At 43.4% G+C, this 21,261-nt stretch overlaps 1 protein-coding gene across 6 annotated transcripts in view; it reads right to left on the reverse strand.

Annotated features, from left to right (window-relative positions):
• Nucleotides 1-209: 209 nt before the first annotated feature.
• The window catches only part of cacnb2a (calcium channel, voltage-dependent, beta 2a), a 62,724-nt gene continuing 41,672 nt past the window's right edge, over nucleotides 210-21,261 (reverse strand). For 4 of the 6 annotated variants that reach the window (XM_069159550.1, XM_069159554.1, XM_069159555.1 and 1 more), the window contains 12 exons: nucleotides 20,020-20,139; nucleotides 13,879-14,001; nucleotides 13,550-13,686; nucleotides 13,361-13,437; nucleotides 12,931-13,064; nucleotides 10,235-10,315; nucleotides 10,067-10,125; nucleotides 8,558-8,667; nucleotides 6,031-6,182; nucleotides 4,703-4,798; nucleotides 4,046-4,228; nucleotides 210-2,921 (listed from right to left, as the gene is read on the reverse strand). In XM_069159550.1, the coding sequence (XP_069015651.1) occupies nucleotides 2,106-2,921; nucleotides 4,046-4,228; nucleotides 4,703-4,798; nucleotides 6,031-6,182; nucleotides 8,558-8,667; nucleotides 10,067-10,125; nucleotides 10,235-10,315; nucleotides 12,931-13,064; nucleotides 13,361-13,437; nucleotides 13,550-13,686; nucleotides 13,879-14,001; nucleotides 20,020-20,139 (2,088 nt within the window). In that variant the 3' untranslated portion in view covers nucleotides 210-2,105. Of the gene's footprint in view, nucleotides 2,922-4,045; nucleotides 4,229-4,702; nucleotides 4,799-6,030; nucleotides 6,183-8,557; nucleotides 8,668-10,066; nucleotides 10,126-10,234; nucleotides 10,316-12,719; nucleotides 12,740-12,930; nucleotides 13,065-13,360; nucleotides 13,438-13,549; nucleotides 13,687-13,878; nucleotides 14,002-20,019; nucleotides 20,140-21,261 lie in introns of all 6 variants that reach the window. The other 2 variants (XM_069159553.1, XM_069159556.1) reach the window with 1 other exon arrangement.

The raw sequence follows: 21,261 nt of genomic DNA on the forward strand, positions 1-21,261 counted from the left end.
AAAATCTTCTCCCGTCGTGTCAGTCCTTTGTTGCCAACTTTATTCTTCATATTTATGCATTATGTACATACACATGTACACTGTTATAAAATCTGTAGTGCTACCAATGTAGCATAGAAATGGAGTTTTTTTTTTTTATAATTACAATTGTCAGGCAAAAAAAAAAACAAAGAACGTGAGGGGATGGTGTGTAAACAGAAGGGGCAGAGCGCGTGGACTCAAACCGAAGATCAACTTAACTCTCATTTAGATGAGTATCACGACTTCACACGTGACGTCACGGAGCTGGAAACTCCCACCGCTACGCTTCAAATAGATCCCGTGTGTTCGTCCGGAGGGAGGTGAACGGATGGCAGTAAGATAAAGAAAACAACTTACGTTTATCTGGTAACCGTGGAATTGTTTGAGTTTGTTTTGAAAAAAACAACAACGCATATTTTAATTTTTTTTTCTTTCGCGTGGAACAAAACAAAAAACAAAAAAATCCTAAAAATTAACATTCGGTGAACTACGAAGTGGGACTTAAACAACATTCATTAGAAAAAGGGGGTCAGACTTAATAAAACCATGTCGGAGCTTTGGAAACAGACCTACAGTAAGTTGTAATGTCATATCAAATCGCTTTCACCTGAAACCAACGTGAATCAGTAAAAGTGCAGAATAAAGGGTGTACCAATGTTATAAAATGTTTCTGGACCCATTACAAAGAACAGTACTGCATCTATGAGAGGAAGTTATTGTCGAACTCGTTTGTCTTGTAAGGCAAGACTAAGGTGCGCCTCGAATGAGGCATAAATATGTCGGAACCAAATGTTTAAAACTGTGGACGCAGAATAAAAAAAATAAAAAAAAAAAAAAAAAAAGGAACCGAGCGGTAAATAATGAACAGAACATCAAAGGAGTCGTCGGTTAATTTGGGAAATACGCAAACAAACTTTCTTGCTGGGGGGTTAAAATCAAAACCTCTCTCATGCAAAGTAATGCGTGACACATGAAGCTACAGCGAGCAGCCAGATAGCTAAAAGTGAGCTTGTTGTTTTTGTTTGTGGTCGCTGTAGAGATCGGACAAACGGGATATGATCATGAATGAGCACACACACAGAGGTGTCGGTAGATGTTTTTAAACCTCGTGCTGTGCTCATCTAACACGCTGCTAGCCGTTCACTTCATGTGCAGTACGAGAGCGGTGTTGGTCTTGTTGCCTGCGCTCACTTTATTAGGCACACCTCGCTTCAAATGAAGGCAGTATAGCACAAGAGTCGAGCAACAAATGGTTTAAAACTGTTTTACCGATTCAGCTTTATGGTTATTTTCAAGGCTGCAGTTTGTGACGCTGTTGAACTATAATTTATTCCCTAAACTATTGCTGATGTTACTTGGCTCACCCTCATCATTATAAATAGGGCGGACAAAACAATAGAGACTTTATTAATTCAGCACGATTCGACAGCGTCGCAGACCACAACCTGCAACGTGATCAAGAAAGTTGAATAAAGACCTGTAAAACGGATCATTACAACCTTCGCAAAGGGAGGATTCACTGCAGGACTGTTGCCTTCGATTGCACTAGTTTTAGCTCGGTGTACCTAATAAACTGGCAAATGAGCGTCGGAAGTCGAAGCAAGCGGTCGCGCGCATTTCCCAAACTGCCGAATCCATCCTGCAAATACAGCATCAAACTATGTTGGCTGGTCGACCCCTGCAGTAGTCCGAAGGAACAAATTATTCAAGTGGCAGCAAGCAATACAAATCCATAATAGAAACAATAAAAATAATAATGCTAATCACAGAAAGCACAGCTCGGCACAGAACAAAATTCTGCTTTTGTGTCATGCTTTATCAAACACGGGTTTTAAAATATGCATATTTGAGAATATTCATGCATATCCACACATAAACGACGTCTATGCATAGATACACATACATATAATTATATATTTATATTTGTATCTATGTAATCAAAATCCTGCCATTGAAAAAAGATGCAACAGCATTTACAAAGAAGTGTACATAAATAGGATGCTGTGGTTTCGGGGTATAGCAGCACGATGGGGAGAACAGAACGGTCGTTAAGAGGGGAGTCCAGACGGAGCGGGTTCGGTCCGTCACTGGTGGATGTACGAGTCTCTGGCCCACTCCCCCGCCTCACCTCGCTTTTTGGGAGCCACCTCCCCCTCCCGGTCCCGCTCTCTGTCCCGGTCGTAGTAGTGATGGTGGTGGTCGCGCGGCGGCCGGTGGTGGTGGTGCGAGCGCTGCTTGTTCCGCTCGTTATGGTCCTGTTCGCGCTCCTTGGAGCGATGGTGTCCGGCGCTGTGGCCGGCCTCCTCCGCCGCGCTGCGGTGGTGGTGGTGGTGGTGGTGGTGGTGGTTGTGGTCCCGGTGGGGCAGCGGCTCGTAGCGCTGCTGCTGCTGGGGGTGCCCCTCCCCTAGATCTTCCTCCTCCTCCTCCTCCTCCTCATCCTCCTCCTCCTCCTCCTCCTCCTCCTCCTCCTCTTCTTCCTCCTCCTCCTCCTCCTCCTCCTCCTCCTCTTCCTGGTGGAGGAGCTGAGTGTGTGGCTCGATATAAGCAGAGTCCTTGCTCTCTCGGCTCTCGGGGGTCTCGGAGTCCAAAGTCTCCTGTCGGGAGAGACCCCTGGCTCTCGTGGGTTGGTGGTGGTGGTGGTGATGGTGGTTGTGGTGCTCAGTCCTGGTGGAGGAGGACCGGTGGTGGATGTGCTGGGCTTTCCTGGAGGGGTCTGTCCTAAGGGGCCTCTCCTCCTCGTTGCCCTCCCCCTCCCCCTCCGCCTCGGCCTCGGCGTCGGCGTCGGCCTGGTCCGGGCTCTGGTGGTGGTGGTGGTGGTGGTGGTGATGGTGCTGGTAATCCTCTCTGGAGCCCTTCATCTCCACCAGCGCTTTATCCCCTCTCTGCTCTGTACTGTTGCCCTGAGATCAGCGACACACGTCAGTCAGCATCACAAAGACAAACCAGAAAACCACGACACCTCACTGCAAACGCACACCGACGGATTTCCACGTCGCCCTCGTTGCTTCTGCTGCATATCGTACACAATCACTTCAATTCACACCAAACCACAAAGCGTGTCACAGTCGAACGAACACACACACACACACGCACGCACACACACACACACACACACACACACACTTGCTTGGCGACTGACTTTGGTCCCGGGGTGAAGATTTGAGGAGAAAAGTGCACTCCTCAGTTTCAGCCTTCATCACGCGGCCTCGCCGCACTTACCCACGCAAGATAATACATGTCAAGCTCACTCCTGCTCCTCATCAATATCAGCGTTTCCCTCATTCTCAGTCTTACATTGTGATGGCAGTGGACGGAGAGAGGGTAGAGGTAAGGGATTACACAGCATTTACAAACTAACCAAGTGACCCATAAAGGTGTCTTGTTTTTAAAATCACTTTCTAAATCGAGAAAAATTACAATTCATCACACATAAGACGGTGACATCTTTAAAACTGGAGTACGTACAGCAGTGAGACAAATACATTTGCTGAATGTCATGAATGATCGTCTGTTACACCTTTTTTTTTTTTCCCCCTTATATTTGCATTTATACGAGCAGCCAATTAACAACAAGAATTAAATCTGCCATATATTTTGTTTGCGGTCGTCTCCCATGCTTCTGTTGTGACTCAATATATATTGTATGATTTATCTAAACTATTTCTTCCATCAGCAGCAGAATTTGCTCCCTGCTCATTTTGATTTCAGCTATTATTTTCTATCCGTTTTTGTATATATTCATGAGTCATAAATAACTTTAAAAGACTGTCGTTAATTTACACTTGAAAGTAGATATATGAAGGATAAAATTAAGTTTTTGAACCCCTAAAATTGTTATTCGTTCGGAAAACAAACCCGTGAGTAAAATGTTCTTTTACACGATTGACCCAGATGTTCATGTTCAGATTGTGCATGTGATCAAAAAAATAGGATTCTGAAGTGAAATTCAAGTCAAAGGAATGATGAATCACTTCCTGTCCTGTTCGTCCCCCTTATCGACCCTGAATCTGCTCGGCCCTCGTACCTGCACACCGGAGACCGGGGCCGGGCCGCAGGGCAGGGGGGCTGCGGGCAGCTTCGTCAGCAGTGAGTTCGGGGGGCTGCAGCTGGTGGGGTGAGTGCTTTTCCAGTAGGCCTCCAGGTAATCGGCCATGTGCTCACATGCATCCTCCAGCTGGTTCTCATCCAGGATGATGTCAAACATCTCCTGAGGGAGGCGAAAGGGGTGCAGTCCGAGTTAAAGGAAATGAAACGGAGACAAGGAGGGCTGCTTAGGGAAACAAATTGTCTGTAAAGAAATCATAACTGATCTTTATAGATATAAAATGTTAGAACTATATTAGAAACAACCCACTGCCTCATGTAGAAAACAGCATCAAGGCATTAATTCAGAGAAATCTTAATCGTTAATTCCCGAAAGATGTTTGGCTGCTATTTGAGTTTAAATTAAGCCGGCACTTTCACAAGCCCGGGGTGCTTCCTTCATTTTCTAAAATAATAACTAAGCAGATTACAGAAGAACAGAAATAGAACTGGAAGGAATTAAAAAGCTTTCAAAAAAAAAAAAAAAAAAAAGAAGACTTCAGACGTGCACAAAATCTAAACCCGGAGCCAAAAACTGCAGGTTATTTAAACGTTGGCTTCAGATCAGCCATAATTTGGGTCCACTGTGGAGACTTACAGGAGGGCACTGAGCCAGCTTGTCGGCGGCCACCATCTGGACATTGAGGTGTTTGGCCTGAGACTTGCCTCTGGACTTGATGAGCCGCTGCAGCACCTGAAGGCAAATGAGGACAAAAGCTAAATTAAGGCTCCGTGTGGGAAATATTCGTACTTTTACTTTTGATACTCTTAAGTGCATTAACTGATCATACTTCCAGGGATCCCACTCTTTAGTGAAATGAAAAATTCCCTGACTTTCACAGACTAAAAATTTTCATGACCTATAATGAATGAAAAAAAATGGTTCGCTTTTGTGCTGTTCAGACAAAATTCAGCTACATTATTTTTACTCCCAGCAACTTGTGAGCTTTATTTAATACACGAGAATAAAATGAATGAATTTCCTCGGGCTGCCCCTGCCTGTACTGTTAGCGTGGCGGTGAACGGCTCCTTCTCCCGTGTTTAATAGATAAATAGTAGTTTTACAAACTTTTCTGTCATAGACAATTTCTTTTTCCTGCCATTGTTTGCTTTCATTCACAGCAACAGGAAAAAGTCCATCTCAACTGAAATGATTGTTGAAGGAAACATGTTAAATAACAATATATGGAAAAATACTTCATAGAAAATATTACATTTTGATAAATGTTGACTAAAATTAAAATATATATAAAAAAATAATCCAGAAAATGATTCAAAAACCTGACTTTCCATGACTGGAATAGACTTTATAATTCCCTGATATTGCAGAAATAACATGACCAGTGGGAACTCTGTACTTTTAAATGCAGTTTGGTACTTTCATTTTGGCTAATTAAATGAGCTGTGTACTTCTACCGCCACTGCATACACAGTTATAATAAAGCTTATACAAATACTGCCACGCTCCTGTTAAGGTTGCCTGCGGGTTGTAATTGAGAGGACAGGTGATACGGAGCTATTTATTTCACCACACTGGGTGTGATTCACTCTGCTGTCACTTTGATTTAAAGCCTGCATCTCATGCATCTTTGCTTCCCCTCATTCTCTCCGTTACCCAAATGTCTCTTTTTTTTTTATTGATCACTGAATCATGAACCTTTTTTTTTTTGTTGTTGTTGTTTTTTGTATCTTTACACTTGCAGAAAGCCGGAGCGATGAATCAGTCCTCTCGAATTCTCCCCGCTCTCAAAGTAGCAGCCACGTCTGACACGCCGGTGTTGAAACCACAGCCGGGGAACGTCGCCTCAGCCGTTTTCACTCGTCGCCTCGTCCTCATTTTTCATCGCGACGTACGCACGCAAAAGACATTTTTTCATTTGTCTCTCGCTTTCGTCTGAGGAATCCAACGGGCTTCATTGTTCTCACCTTGGGGGAGGTGATCTTGACGTAGACGATGATGGGCGCGAGGGACGTCTTCCCCAGCTGTGACGGGTGGTTGATGGTGTCGGCGTCCAGAACCACCAGCTGTAACGTCCGGGCCAGTTCGAAAATCCGCTCGATCTCGCTCTGGACTTCGGCTGAAAGTGAGAAGCAGAGGATCGATCCTCGTTAGGGCCGGACGTGTTTGGTTATCAGTTATCGTCTTCCAGAGGAGTTTTGATCATGATAATACGCTGTGAAGTTTTTGTGTTACATTTGGGGCACGCGTGTAAGCCGATGCAACAGAGTTCACTGCAGTGTAGCTGATTATTTCAGATGTGGTTTTGTGTATATTTGTCATGCAGTGATAAACAGTATCAGCAGTTTCACTAAGTTCGTGGAGGCGTTGGAGGTCCAGCCAAGAACATTTGACATTTTGAAATCAAAAATATGCAATTTCACATAATCTTTGCTTATTATTACCATATCTGCGTAAAATCTTCCCCAAATTTGTAAAACGTAGATCATGTATAATCAACACCCCGACCATTCATTGGAATGAGGAAACCGCTCGAGTGCTGCGCCTAAGTCTTCTAGTTGTAGAAGAAACGCTGCAGTAGATTGAAAGCCAACATGCCGTTACTTCGTGTCATCTTCAAATCTGTCACCTTTATAGGGGAAGTTTACAAACAACAGAGAACTCGCAGTGATTCTTCAATTCAGTTGATTCGTTTGAGATTTAATAAACAAAAAAAAAAAAACACCATTATTATTTCAGTTATTTCAAAGGTTCTGGTAGTTATTTCAATCCAATAAATACTTTATGACCACAAATAATAATAAAATTGTTATATATTGAATATAGATAAACCACTGATGGACTCTGAATAATAAACAACCAGCTTCACCATCTTAGTTTGGTGTTTTAACATGCTAACAAACACACAGGAAAGCTGAGGCTGATGAAGTATCTTTAGTTTTACAGGTATGTGGTTATAAATCAAAGTACTATACACATTTTTATAATCATACTTTGACCTGAGGATGGCGCTAGATGAAAAGTTAACAGATCACCAAAGTGATTTGAATATACCTTGAAGGAGACATGAATGTCTGCACACATTTAAATGGCAATCCATCCAAAAGTTGATATATTCCACCGTGATATATCAATGGTCGATGGTTAAAAATCGTACTAACATACTTTGATATTAATTGATTTTCTTTTATCCGTCTATGATTAAACTTAAAAAACATGTTCTCTTATTACTTCTTGTCAATCACACACTGCCCTGAGGCACAACCACCTCCAGGTTGTTCCTTCAGGCAAACTGGAGTTCAGTTATGTCTTTAAAAAAAAAAAAAAAAAATCTGCTTTGCGTCACTGATTTGGTACATAGGCTCACGTCTTTCTTCTTCATAGAGACTTAATTATTCAAAAGACTTCATGACTTTAGGGACAGAGCTCAGAGACTAATAGCTGTAAGAGGAGTGGCCAACAACTACCGACTGTTACATCACACAGTCGCGACTCCAACAGATGACAACGTGACTGCAAAAACAGTCGTATAAATATCACAGCGAGGCCAAAGTCCCAGTCTGAGAGAAATCCCAGCCAGGCTTCACAACTTCCACTCATCACAGTCTGAGGTAAACTGATAACATGAAAACATTCCAGCCAAACAGCTCATTCTTATTTTCCTGCTAAAATATGCCAGAGGGGCGGGATGATTTCACTTGTTTCCAAAATAACATATTTCCTGAAATCTTTTAATATAACTTAAATTAACTCAGCTTCAAGTTAATGTCACTTTTGATCCCAAAAAAATATTCAATTAAAAATTCCGATGTACATCGGAAACTCTTGCTCTTTTGGCAGGAAAGTGAAGATACGACAGAACAAAACAGGACACTTGATATTTTTGGCAGTCGAATGACTAACAGACCCCATGTGGCTCTCACTTAAAAGAAAAAACATGAAGTGGATATGAATTTCCGCTCTAAATGTGTCTCAGTTTTAAATGTTTCATGGAAGAGGACAGCATGGGTGGTGATTTTCATGAGGCAGCGGCTCTCGAAAAAAAAACGAGGCCAAAGTTATTATGTGGTGGCTCTCTGTGATCATAAAATATGACATAATACATGTTTTTCTTCCATTATACAATTTTCCGGGGACTTCCTCCTCTGCCGTGGCTGCTGACTGATGCCGGTGTTGATACATAGCAGAGATTAGCCTTGTCATCTCTGTTTGACTGAGGAATCTGTTTCATTCTGATCACATCTAAACCCCAATCAACCTCAGCGGAATCAGAGCCGTTCTTGAACTTGTTATCGTGCGTTTATGCTCTATCTTTCATTCCTGACAAAAGACACCAGCCAAGGCCACTCAGGGCCGTCCGGAGTTATCGTCACCATTGTCAAGAGTTTCTTTAAACGTTTCCTTCCTTTTCCACGTACGCTGGTCTCCTTGAAAACATTATGAATCAAAACACCAGATGTTCCCAGCCGCTGTGGCGGTTTCGAGCAAACTTACCCAAGTTGGAGCGTGTGTTGGAGCGTTCGATGATGGCGTGCTTGCTGGGATTGTTCAGGACTGAGCGTTTGGCAAGAGAGATGTCCGCCGTGACGCGAGTGATTGATATTCTGACACAAGGGACGAGAGAAGTAAATAGTTGACTTCATGGAAGCTGTAAAGTCAATCGTGTATTCTAACTGTATGGTGCAGTTTTCTTCTGTTTTCTAAAGCATAGCTGAAGTGCATCAAGTGCAATCACCGCATTATTTTACAGTGCAGGCCTGCAGTGAAAACATTTAACCTATATGTCAGGAGCAAATCAATGCATCCAACCAGTGCAGTTAAATGAGATTTACCTTGATCATTGTTTAAAGTAAAGTCTTTTCTCATTGAGACTTAAATAATAAAAAAAAAAAACTCAAAGGTTTAAGTCAAATAGCCTATAAATCCTTTACATGAATGGTATTAATCAAATCTGCTGTCACACAAATGCAAACATAATTTCAATTTAATTCAAATCAATTTAAAGTGTAGAATCCACATTAAAATGGTGACGAAACACTTTACAATTAGAAAAGAACATACAGCAAGAAAATACACATTTTTGGGAGGTCTGTGTGCAACAATTTCTGTAACTTTTCCAAACTGTTTAGTTACAACCCACATGGGCTTCAATGCCCGTCACAGCCGAGTCCACAGTTTGACTCCTGGCCAGCCTGTTGTCACATTTCCTGTCCGTCTCTACCTTGCAACTTAAATAAAGGCAAAAAATGCCCTCTTTCATCTCTATTTGTGAAAACTTGATTTTGGACATGTTACTAATTCATCCGTTATCAGTTCTTGTTTGACGCGACCCCAATACTGAGATTAAGGAAACATTTCTTCGCTCAACACTTTGCTCATCAGCACTGAGAAAATGACAAAACGACTGCGTTGATGTCAAACACGTCTCACGAACTTCATCAGAGAAGCAATGTCATCCATGATGAGCGAGGAGGCCAATTCAATGCATCACCTGAAGACATTTTGTAATTGTGCATACGGATTGTGTAAACGTAATTAGCTACACTGTGAGAAAGTAAACTGTGTACTTGAGAACTGCACACAGTGCTTTAAGAATCTTAACGGTCATTAGAATCAAAACAAACAAAGAGCAGAGACGGAGAATTATTTTCAGCCATAAATTTGTTTGAAAATCAAGCATTTTAAAGTATTCTCTGCAGCTGCTGATGGTCTGAATGGATCGTGTGTAACTTCATGGCCTCTCTGTTCTGGACGGGAGGAACGACTCAACCCTGAGTGAGGAGAACCCTGCTCTGCTCTTGGCCCACTATGGCCTATTAAGGACATGGAGAGGGCCTATTTAAAGCAGCAGCACACATCTCCAGGCCAAACAAACTTGTTACACACTCCCTCGGCTAACCTCGGGGGACAGATAAATACCAGCCTATAGTCTTGGAGAGAGAGAGGGAGGAGGAATGAGGAAGGAAGCAGCTTGCATTTTGAAAAAGGTCACAGCGAACTTACCTTCCCTCGAATCTGTGTTTCAAAAAGTCAAACAGTGCTTTTTGCATCATGTCTGTCACCTGCGGACAGAAAAACAATTCAGGAGAGGAAAACCGTCACAGAATAGAGCTTTCTGATAATGACAAACGCGGTCGGCGTGGTGTTTGAAATGTCGCAGCTTCGACGCACCTCGTAGCCCTTCAGTGACGGTCCAACCAGAACCACGGGCCGCATGGAAGGCACAACATCGTACGGAGGAATGTGTTCCGCCTTCAGGGGGAAGAAGGAGATGATGATGATGATGATGAAGAAAAACAGTTACACATTTATGGAGACAGAGTAAACACTCGGCATCGTAAATCACTTGAGGGGTTAGAACAACAACGAACTCGACAAGTTAAAAGCTCTGGAACATCGTGAACCATGAAACGGGACGTCTCGGCTGGCCCGACAAAAAACACAAGCGAGCTTCGATTTATAGCAGATTTGGCATCAAGCTGTCGAAATTTCAAATGAGGCGACGGTAAACGACAATATTTCATCACAGATCCGAGCGTCTCTCGTGTTATGGTTCAGATGTCACTGAATAAAAAAAGGAAACCAAATTCCGGGAAAGGTTAGTCGCAAGACGGGAAAGGGGCAACAGGAGGTCAACTTAAAGACGTGGAGAGTTAGAAAACGGTTAGAAGAAGTTGCTCGCTGGTGTCGCGACACAGTGAGAGCTCAGTTTGTGGAACAGCCTCAGTTTTTAATCTCCATTTAGATATATTGCCAGATTGATATCAGTGCAGCTACTGACCTTATCAAGTGGATTAGTACTGTTTATGATTTGACTGTTGCACAGAATATAGAATTATTTTTTTTTTAATGCAAAATGGAAGAGGATTTGCAGAATAATAAATGTGCAGAGTTAGAAACCAATTATTTCTTGAAGCAGAGTATTTTTTTTTTTTTTTATATGTAATGGCGTCACATATTTCGCACAGTATTTACAAATGACAACTGAGCCTTTGTGAAATTGTGATTTCAGACATTTTGCACACTATTTGATTAGTTGCAGCACCAATTGAACCACAAGCAATTAAATAGATATTCAAACGTCATCGTAAACATCTTTTTAGTGGAGTTGAAGTGTGTCTGGTTGTTCTTTTTAGCGCTGTCTTTGAATTCACCGAATAAAAGTTACATTTCTGTGTAACTTTAGACAGAAAATCTTTTTCTTTCTCCTTAAAAACTGTCTGTAGACCGCCTGTATGTTCATCCCATGAGGAAATGCCCGTCTGCCTGCATCCGACAGCGAGGCAGTGAACCCGATGCTGCCGTGTGTCTCGGGCGTCCGGCAGAGCAGCGTGTTTGAAGGATGTGCGGAATACATGTCAGGAGGAAAATGAAAACATACTGCAGGATCTACGGCAAGTTGAAGCTCTGAGCCGGGAAGCAGAAAGTGGGTTCGTTTTTTTTCCTTCTCCAGCGACGAAGAAGGACTGTTGATTATCACGTAGTCGCCTTCTCATCGACTGATTGGTCACGATGCGTACGCTGCCCTCTCAGTCCGTGTTATCTTTACGATAAATGTTTCAGTAGATCCACTTAGATCTTTTTTGGTCGCAGTCTGTCTTACTCATATTCATACTCATCTCTCCACTTCTAGACGTTTGCTTTCGGTCTAACATCTGCTGCCGTCACTGAGCTTCCCCTGGGACGTTGTGGGAACTGATGCAGTGATGCTGCTGCCGACTAACATGACGGTATTAATGGACTGTGCCGTGCTGCTCAAATACTTTCAATAGTCGTAGTTAACCCTGAATTACACGACGAGTGTAATCACGGGGGGGGGGGGGGGGGGGGGGGGGGGAACGATCAAACTTTGTCTGCCTGAACTGGATGAATTGGCAAATATTTTTTATCATGAAAAAAATATTCCTCTTTATGGAGTAAAGACTGATAAAAAAAAAAAAAAAAACTGTAACAAACTATTTATTTCTGCTGTCACTGATAAAAAATAAAAAAAAAAATTGTTGGTTTATAGTTATACTGTATATTTAGGCTTAAAGGAATAGTTTGACAAATTTGGATTTACACTTTGTGTTCTTGCTGAGGGTAAGATGGGAAGATTAATACAAATCTTTATTTCTGTCAGCTCGACCTTAGTTTAGCAAAAAGCTTGGAAAACATTTTAAAAGCCAGTCTGGCCCGCCGTAGGAAACAAAATCTGCCTTCCTGCACCTCTAACGCTCTTTAAATAACACCTTACACCTTTCATGATTAATCCATATAAACAATTAATGAGGGGTAATATGCCAGACAATTTCCTTGCTGCTAGGCAGATTTTGTTACCTTTGGACAGAATGAGTTGGGCGGTTTCCTTGTTTTCAGCTCTTATGCTAAGCTTGCTCCAGCTTCACATTATTGGAAAATACAACAGCGGCATTTATCTCCTCACCTGACTCTCAGCGTTGTATATCGGCTCTCATCTATCCTGACAAAAAAGCTGGTCACACTGAGGTCTCGCTGAATCGGGATCACAAGTTCAACAAACAATCACAGACACAACACAGAGGTTTGCAGACGCAGTGAGCGGGATGAGAGGTCAGTACAGAGGTGAATCTCTGCTCGGGGAAATGTATGGCGAGCTCGTACAGTTGAGACCACAGAGGTCATCCCCAAGACTTACCGACTTCTGCTTCTGCTTAGCTGTTGTGGGACGGAAGAGGAAAGAGAAAGAGGTTAAGAAACAGGCATGCGTGCTAATAGCGGCTTGGGACAAGGACGACGGTGGAGACAAACAGGACAGGCTGAGTGAGGCCGAGCAGCCGCGGGCGTTTTAGTCGGAGCCGTGCGGACGGACAAGAGAGGAACGGACGGTGGCGTACTCCAGAGTTTACCTTCTTAAAGAAGGGCATTCGTTTCTCTTTAGCTTGGGGTGACATGACAGTGTTTGGACTGGCTTTAGGGGAGCGCAGGTTGACGGGAAGCTCATTGTCCTCGGGGTCTAAGCCTGTGGCGTCTATGTCAATGGCTACCCACACAGACAGACAACAGCATCATCACAGTGATGAACACAGGAAGTCACAGGTGACGGTCTCCGCTTCACATCAACAGTAGCACAGAATATAGATACAACACAGAGTAAATGAGACATGTAAAAGTACAGTCATGGCATGAAGAATGTCTCCCTTACTGAGGGTAGAAACTATGAAAACAACCTACTGCATCTTACCGTCAACTGGATTTTGCTGGTTAAATGTTTAAGAGACCAAAGAATCTATTAAGCACATAGCTGGCCTTCAAAAATTTGCCAATGAAGCTACTTACCAGACGAAGGAGGAGTAGATTTCCGTGAGTTAGGAACAACTTCACCTAAACTAGACGATGAGTTTGCTCCCAATTTACTGAAACAAGAACGATTTAGATTTTTTTTTTAACAAACCAAAGAAGCCCAAATTAATTTCAAATGAACTCTAAGCCAAAGTAAAGGACTGCGGTGCAGACGAGACTTTTTACCTGGAGTGGAACTTTCCCTGTTTGGCTCTCTGCTCCTGGAGGATACGAGTGTTTTCAAGCTTCACTGGACTGGGGATGAAACCGATTTCACAGCCTTCTTTCACCAGGCGTCCTATCCACCAGTCATTGTTGAATTTCTACGCAAAAATAATTCAAGACATTCATCTTCAGCATCCTCATTATTCTGCAAATCATCACATGCAGCCCCGTGACCCTATTCAGGATACGGCGGGTATAGATAACGGACGGATGGATGGATGGCATCATATACATCTCCCCCAGTATCACGGTTGTGAATCTCCTCTCTAACTGGCAACCTGGTCGCTCACCTCTTTGACATGGAGGAAGTCTTTAGCCTCAAAGGAGATGGCCATGCCTGGCACAGGGACATCGTCATCGTGGCTCGGGCTGTAGTTGACATTTGTGCGGACAGCAAATGCAACTGGTTTGGTCTACCGGGAGGAGGAAAGGAGGAAGATAAATGAAAATGTCAGATCGTGCAACTGTACGCTAAAAAGGAAGAAATACAGTGGCATGATTTCAGAATACCCACGAGTGTGGAGAACAGCTCCTAAAAGTTTGAATTTAAATATTTTTGTTGTTGAAATACTTTTGCTCGTGGTGAGCTGTGATTCTTGTCTATGTGCGAGGTGTAAAAATAACTGCGGGTGAGCGATACAAGTAGACTCTGACTCATCCAGACATAGTTTAGTCTTGTCTCCATAAATGATCTGGCTGCTGCTACACCGTCTCCGTTACACGCTGAAGCACTTACCTGTTAAACTCAGAATGATGCGACATGTTAACGTCTTTAGCGAACGCTGCTTCAACACCATTAGTTAAACAAGAGTCTTGTCTTGCACTTACACACGAGCAGCACAAACAGAACTTGTGTAAATAGTTCACAAATCAATCCGACCATCTTTACAATAGTGGAATCAATACTAGCCCTCCTATCTGATCGCTGCTGCCCTTCCTCTTTGGGACAAGCAATCAATCCTTGAGATAACAATGAACTATTTCCTGTACCTCCGCAGGCTGTGACATAACCAGCTTAGACTGCTGACCGTCAACATACAGCAACTTTTTTTTAAAAAATAAATCTTTTTAGACGCAGATATTTCAGCACAAAGCATGAGCAAATCCTCTCTGCCCAGATGGTCTTGATTTCTACAAAAATAAATAAGAATCACATTTTGAAAAAACTATAATGGGACAACAGTGTGCCCGCAGACAAACACTACACTAGTTTTTGGATAAGTGTTGCAAGGCTAGAATATCCACTTAAGTCACACATCCCTTTAAGAATTACATAAAATGCTTTTGGGCATAATCTAGGAGCCAGCCTGGCGGCGCTGGCAGCAACAGTTGGCAACACGGTCATGCCCTTAACCAGATTACATTTGCTCTGCCTTTGACAGAGTGACAAGCACGACAGAAATCAAGTGAAAAGCCAAAATGAATGCACAGGGATGTAGCTTAGCGTAATCTCCCAGCGTAGACTCGACCGCTAAATATGTACCTGCAGATGAAAGAGGGCACGACGAGAGAAAAGGGTTTTTGTAACGTTCAGCTGGAAGCCTAAATGATCAGAGCGTTGATGTTATAACCGCGTTGGACTTTATACAGATTCAGAAAAATGCTTTCAAAGTGCACTCAAATCTGGCCGGCTCCAACTGGTTTTATCGAAATAGTCCCGCAATCTGATTTACTCGGAGCAATCCAAAAACAAAAATGTACCGAGAGACTGACGTAATGTCCACAAGACTTTCAGTTCTGTGTAAACAAAGTGAATTTCCATATTGGTATCACGTTTAGTATAATTTAGTCAAAGAAAACTGATTTATAACAGAATCAAGTGGAAACTACGCTATATTCTTAAAGTTGCTTTACCTGCTAAACTGGCTTATCATAAGTGTACCGCAGCCAACTGTCCATCCACAGAACTACGATCAATGTCACCAGACAAAGTAGGTTGGATGTTGGACATGCGGGGTAAAAAACAGCCCTCGTCTCAAAGATAACAGCCAAAGATATGCTTCTCATCACCTCGGTCGAAGGCGGGTGTTTTTTGAAGTCGTTACCAGCAAATACTGACAAGTATTTTGGTTTAAAATCTCCATCCCCAGTTAATAATTTGTTTTATCCGCCCCCAAATGGCCAAAAAAGTCATTGCCTGGTTAAATAATCAATATCTATTGAAATGACTTTATAAGATGAGCATTTTTCCAGCAGCACTTTCCCATTCTGTCTGCCATCTTTCAAACGCACAACAACGCTCAGTGAAGCTCGGTACAATGGAAGTAATTAATCAGCAGGCTCTGGAAGAGGCTCTGCAGATGACAGCGTTCTTCATCATGGTTTCTACCGTCTTCTAATGAGTCATTGAAATCCAACAGGTGTGAAACGACGACAACGAGCTATGAGGGATTATGGAAATAATACATGGGTGAAATCCTCCTGGAATCGTTTCCTCATGCAGACAGCAAGGTAAATATTCAATGGGGTGATGGTTGTAAGCCTCTCTGTGTGTGTGTGTGTGTGTGTGTGTGTGTGTGTGTGTGTGTGTGTGTGTGTGTGTGTGTGTGTGACATCTCCATTGAGGAGCTCATCCAATCCAGTGTGTGCAGTGCCAGGACCCGCAGAGGACAGAGAGTCCTTGGCGTTTGCATGCACTGAGTCACATGGCTGCATGAAGGTACGAGGTCCATTAGTACACATGTACAAATGTGTGCTCACTCTGTGTTATCGAGGACTGCTGCCTCTTTCCTCCCTCCCAGCTGCTCTTCTCGCCTCCATCGATCATGGCCGGCTGTCACGTGAAGCTTTCTATAACCCTAATGACATTTTACAGACCTACAGGCAATCGCGCGCACATACATGTCCTGACACGCCACCTTGTATCACAGGTGACTGCCGGATCCGTACATAATGGCACCTGTACACCGCTGTGTCGTGTCCCTACATCTCCTGACCGAGCCCATACTGCTCGGTTGCTTCTTGCGTAACACGGGCCTTCATCATGGATGCCATATTGACTGCAGTGAGTGAGGGAGGAGGACGGAGGCGGAGGTTTTAGAGGCTTGGTAACAAGCAAGGGAGGAGGGGTAAAGGAAAAGGGGGAAAAGAGATGGACAAGAGGACAGAGGACAGGAAAGGAGAGGAGGAAGACATGTTAAAAAAAAAAAAAAAAAAAAAAAGAGACGACAGAAAGTGAGAGAAGGAGGCAGACTAAGAATAAGACACAACATAACCAAAACTCCAGAGAAGCCCTGTCTGTAAGTGGGAACCCTGTGAAGCAGCACTGTGGACCACAGTCAATCAACAACCCACCACGCTCGACACAATATCGCATCACATGATGCATATTTCATTCGATAATACCTCTCCGTCGTCCCTGTGCTTCCACTGACTGAGTGAACACCTGCCCTTGCTGCTGCTGCTGATTTGCCGTGTAACATGCCACGGCCTTTCCATTAGCGGCGCCCTCAGGATCTCCTGCCATAAATCAAGATTCCCACGTTGGTTCACCTTGAATGAATTCTCCTTTGCGCTGTGCACCGGCTTCAGGCTGTACTGAGAGCATGCAAAAAGTATTATTGCATGGAATGAAGGGAACCTTAACCTTTATTAATTTAGTGTGAGAATATATTTCTATAATTAGCCAAGGTTGCTTGAGTATAATGTCCTTTTAAATTGACTAAACCATTGCTGCAACCAGTTTCTATTTGCTTGAAGGGGAGTAGGAGTGAATTTTTTTTTTTTTTTTTTTTTTTTTGGTCAAACACCAAGTCCCATCTACATTAATTAAATGCCTTTTAATGTGTTCACTGATTCAAAAAGTTGAACTTTATATTGCATCCATGGCTGCTGGTGTGTTAAAGGGACAAAGTAATGTTTAAGAGAGCGAGAGAAAACTGGCTTCATCAACGATAGAGCAGCTACTTCTTTTTTACTGACCGCAGCTCGTTACTGAGGGCCTGACAATGTAGACATTACACCCATCACCTTATCCTTAATCATATACAACAAAAAGTAGGAGAAACACTCATTAGGTCCTTAGGTAACCTTTAACTTGAATGGTCACCGGTCCTGAAAGTATCAGAGCAACCTGTACAGCTACCGCTACTGTGAACGGAGAGCAACTCTTCCTCACAACGCAAATTAATTAATTTCATGTTAAATTATGATAATAGACAAAGTTGGGAGGTTTGCATAAGAAAAAACAACTGTCAAAATCAAAGCAGCGGCTCAGATATCCCAACTTTTTGTCTTTAATATGGGTGAAGCTCCAAAAACCCTGGCAGCTACACTTGACACATCGCCAGGCTCCAAGTTCAAGTCAAGATGACCCGTCACATTATTTTGTGTTTATCGAGGCTGGACTGGCAGTAAATTCTTTCAGCGCTTCGTTTAACAGATTTTGATGTGTAAACTCAAGTCAAGTGCTCATTTCAGGGCCAATTAGAGGCAGACAGATGGTGCTTAATATGTGTGTCCATGTAAATACATACGAGAAAGTAAATTATGTAGAATTATCGTGACGGGCATCAGCCCTGTCCTCACTGCTTACAACTACCAGTGGTACGTAAAAGAAGCGATTGTGAATTGCTCCCCATAAAGGCTCACAGTCAAGAGTGTGCACTTCCTCTGACCCCAGCCGGCTCTCTCTCTCTCTGGTGGCCAGACCGCTGAGAGGCTATTTTTTTTAATATTTTTTTTTACTGGTCATCTGTCATGTAAAATGCCAGCGGGGGGGTGGAGGGGGGATTTATCAACACTAGGTTATCTATAAAGCCAACTTATCTTTTTAATTAGAGAGCCAGAGAGAGTGACTCTGGAAAATAACAACATAGATCTGCTGGGATGATCTGTCTTTGCCAGCTAAGAGCTACCCGGAGACACAGCGCAGGAGGAAAATGTCTGCTCAAACGGATGGATAGCCAAAAGCTCACGGCTCACAGCTAATGAGCAAACTAGCTGTTATAGACACCAAACACCCAATGAGAGACAGTAAACCCATTTCTCAGACACTTGCTTGAATTAATATGCAAAAAAATAACAAAGAAGAACACCATGAGCTACCCAATGAGCTGTAAAGCAGGAAGGGAACAGAATGTGCACTGAAGATAGCAGAATTATTTCACAGATCAAAGGCATAAATCTTTACAGTGCCAGCGATTTGAGCGATTCTGTGGAAGCGAGCTCTGATTGCAATTCCTGTCGCGCAAAGGCAAGCCTGCTCTGTCGTGTGGGCGTGCGTGTGTGTGCGCGTGTGTGTGCGTGTGTGCGTGTGTGTGTGTGTGTGCGTGTGTGTGTTTGTTTATATGCTGCTAATTGTGGCTCAGAGCGGAGCAGAGCAGGCGAGGGCTGGCTCTGATAAACAGTGACGCTGAGCCCTCCGAGGCCCCTAACCTCTCACATCAGCGGCCCCTAACAGCCCCCTCTTCATGTGAGAAACCAGCTGAAATCAGCTCTAAAATTGTGCTTCGCTCAAGAGTCTTCTGGTCAGCCTAAGCAGCATCGTCTGCTAACCTAACCTACGATTGCTAAAACGCCACAAGTTACTATAACTTAGATGTTATTACTTTAACTTCCAAGAGTTGGAGAGGTGACCTGGGGAGGACAAAAGTAATAAATCTTTGTTTACGTCCAGTTACATCAAGACACAGGTTGACTAAACTGGTCTTGTCGGGGCTAAAATATGAAAACTACATCCCTTGTGGCTCCCCCCCCCCTCCCCCACTGAAATCTAACTGCTGACCCCCTAATACACCCAAGAAAACTTGCTTGTTATTATGTAAGCAGAAAAAATGTGGAGGCCTAAGAAAAGAAACTGAAAAGGAAGCAGACTCAGCTTTTCAACAACAAACAGACCAGTGTAAAGTTTATGTTACAATTTGAATGATGCCTGCCATCATTTCAAGCATAATAAACCAGCTTTTCTCAGCACAACACATAGTTGTACTTCAGTACTTCTGGGGATAACTCATAACCTTAACCACCACAATTATATGCAAAACTTAACCTCAACCCCAAACAAATTCGACCTTCATGCCCAAAACGAAGTCTTAAAGGTCCCCTTTCCTTCATAAAACAGTTGCAAAGTCATTAAAAAAAATAAAATAAAAAAAAAGCAGTAAAGTGGGCAGTGTTTCTCTCGATGTTTGTTAGCTTTCGCTCTTTCTCTTCACTACCTTTGATGATGCATTCAGTGTCAATCAGTGGAATAGAAGACCAGCAGCAAGAATGTGTATTGGTATCTCTGGTAAAAAAGAAATGGGGACCCACTCATTTAAACATTACTCCATAGCACTACCAGTAGTCAACAACTCCACAGGATGCCTTTAAAGTTCAAACAGCCAGGTGGACACATTTAAAAGTCTTCACTTTTGCTCCTGACACACACCTGTTACAGCCCAAAGAGGGAAGTAGGGGCGAACTGGACGACGTGACCGCGGTATACCCACCTTGGCCTTGTCAAGCTGTGCCTGAGCCTGTCGCTCTGCCTCTCTGCGCACTGCCTCCTTATCCTCCTCCAAGGACACATCGGAGTCTGATGGACGGCTGGTGTAGGAGTCGGCCGAACCCTGCGGAGACACAAACAGCAACACCTCAGCGACACACAACGCTGCAACTCAACCGGGTCCGTTTGGATTCACACTTTAAAAACGACAGGTGGTATCGACAGCGAAGCGGCGGGCTTCACAGCGTCTCGGAGACATTGGAGCAAACTTATTGCTCTTAGAAGAAGCAACTTTAGAGGTTGTGCAACTTACAAATGTGTAAACACCCCCACACAGACTGAAGTGTTAAACTTACGACCATTAAAGGAATCTCGGTTAATTTCCTGAAACAATTAACACTTCAGCTGTTCTGCTCTCGACGACATTGCTGCAAACACTTGAGGAAATCACAAGTGCTGACTGAATCTATAGCGAATCGTGGACAATTACCTCTTTTTCTGAGAAGGGATGCCAAAGGACACAAACTGTCTTTCATACAATCACATCCCCAGCAGCTCTTTATCTATCCTTAGCTCTCTCCCAGCTGCTCGCCTGCAAATTTGTTGTGATCCGTCTGTGACAAACACACAGGGGGGGGGGGGGGAAGGAGGGGGGAGGATGTTGACGAACGCCGGGTCCTGCATCTTCTCCGTGTGACATGTGACTGCGACAGATTTACTCTTTAACATGCCGACTCACGCATGACATTACTGACAGCGCACGCCATCACATAGAAACTCACATCACATACGTTGTTACGCGCTGCATGAAGACATATCGCCCACAATTGGCCACCAGAGAAAAAGCAGCGCTTTCACTCTGCTGCTATTTATAGATAATGTGTGTAAGCTTAAGTTGAATTTAACAGCAATGTTTTCAGGCTGACTGGGTAAACTGTTCTAGCAGATGCAGAGGACGTATCTTTGACGACAGCGACAGAAATTCATTCACATAGTCCGTAGATATGAGCAAAAAGCTGCACACTGCCATCTGGGAAAGCAATATGCATGAGAGGAAAAACATTTTTTAGGAAATATGTGCTCGGCAAGCTCTATTGTATCCAACATTTGTAACACGCAGTAAGAATGACCTTGACATCAAGATCGTTGTTTTTTTTTTTTTCCCCTGCCGATGTACCTTTTGACGGTTTATGCTCGAGGCGTGTTCCCGCCGGCGCCTCAGCGCGTTCACGTTACACGCGGCACT

This window comes from Embiotoca jacksoni, unplaced genomic scaffold (genome assembly GCF_022577435.1).
Source record: "Embiotoca jacksoni isolate LCO1_2020_lvr unplaced genomic scaffold, fEmbJac1.0.p SCAF_25, whole genome shotgun sequence".
In the NCBI taxonomy this organism is placed as follows: Eukaryota; Metazoa; Chordata; class Actinopteri; family Embiotocidae; genus Embiotoca; species Embiotoca jacksoni.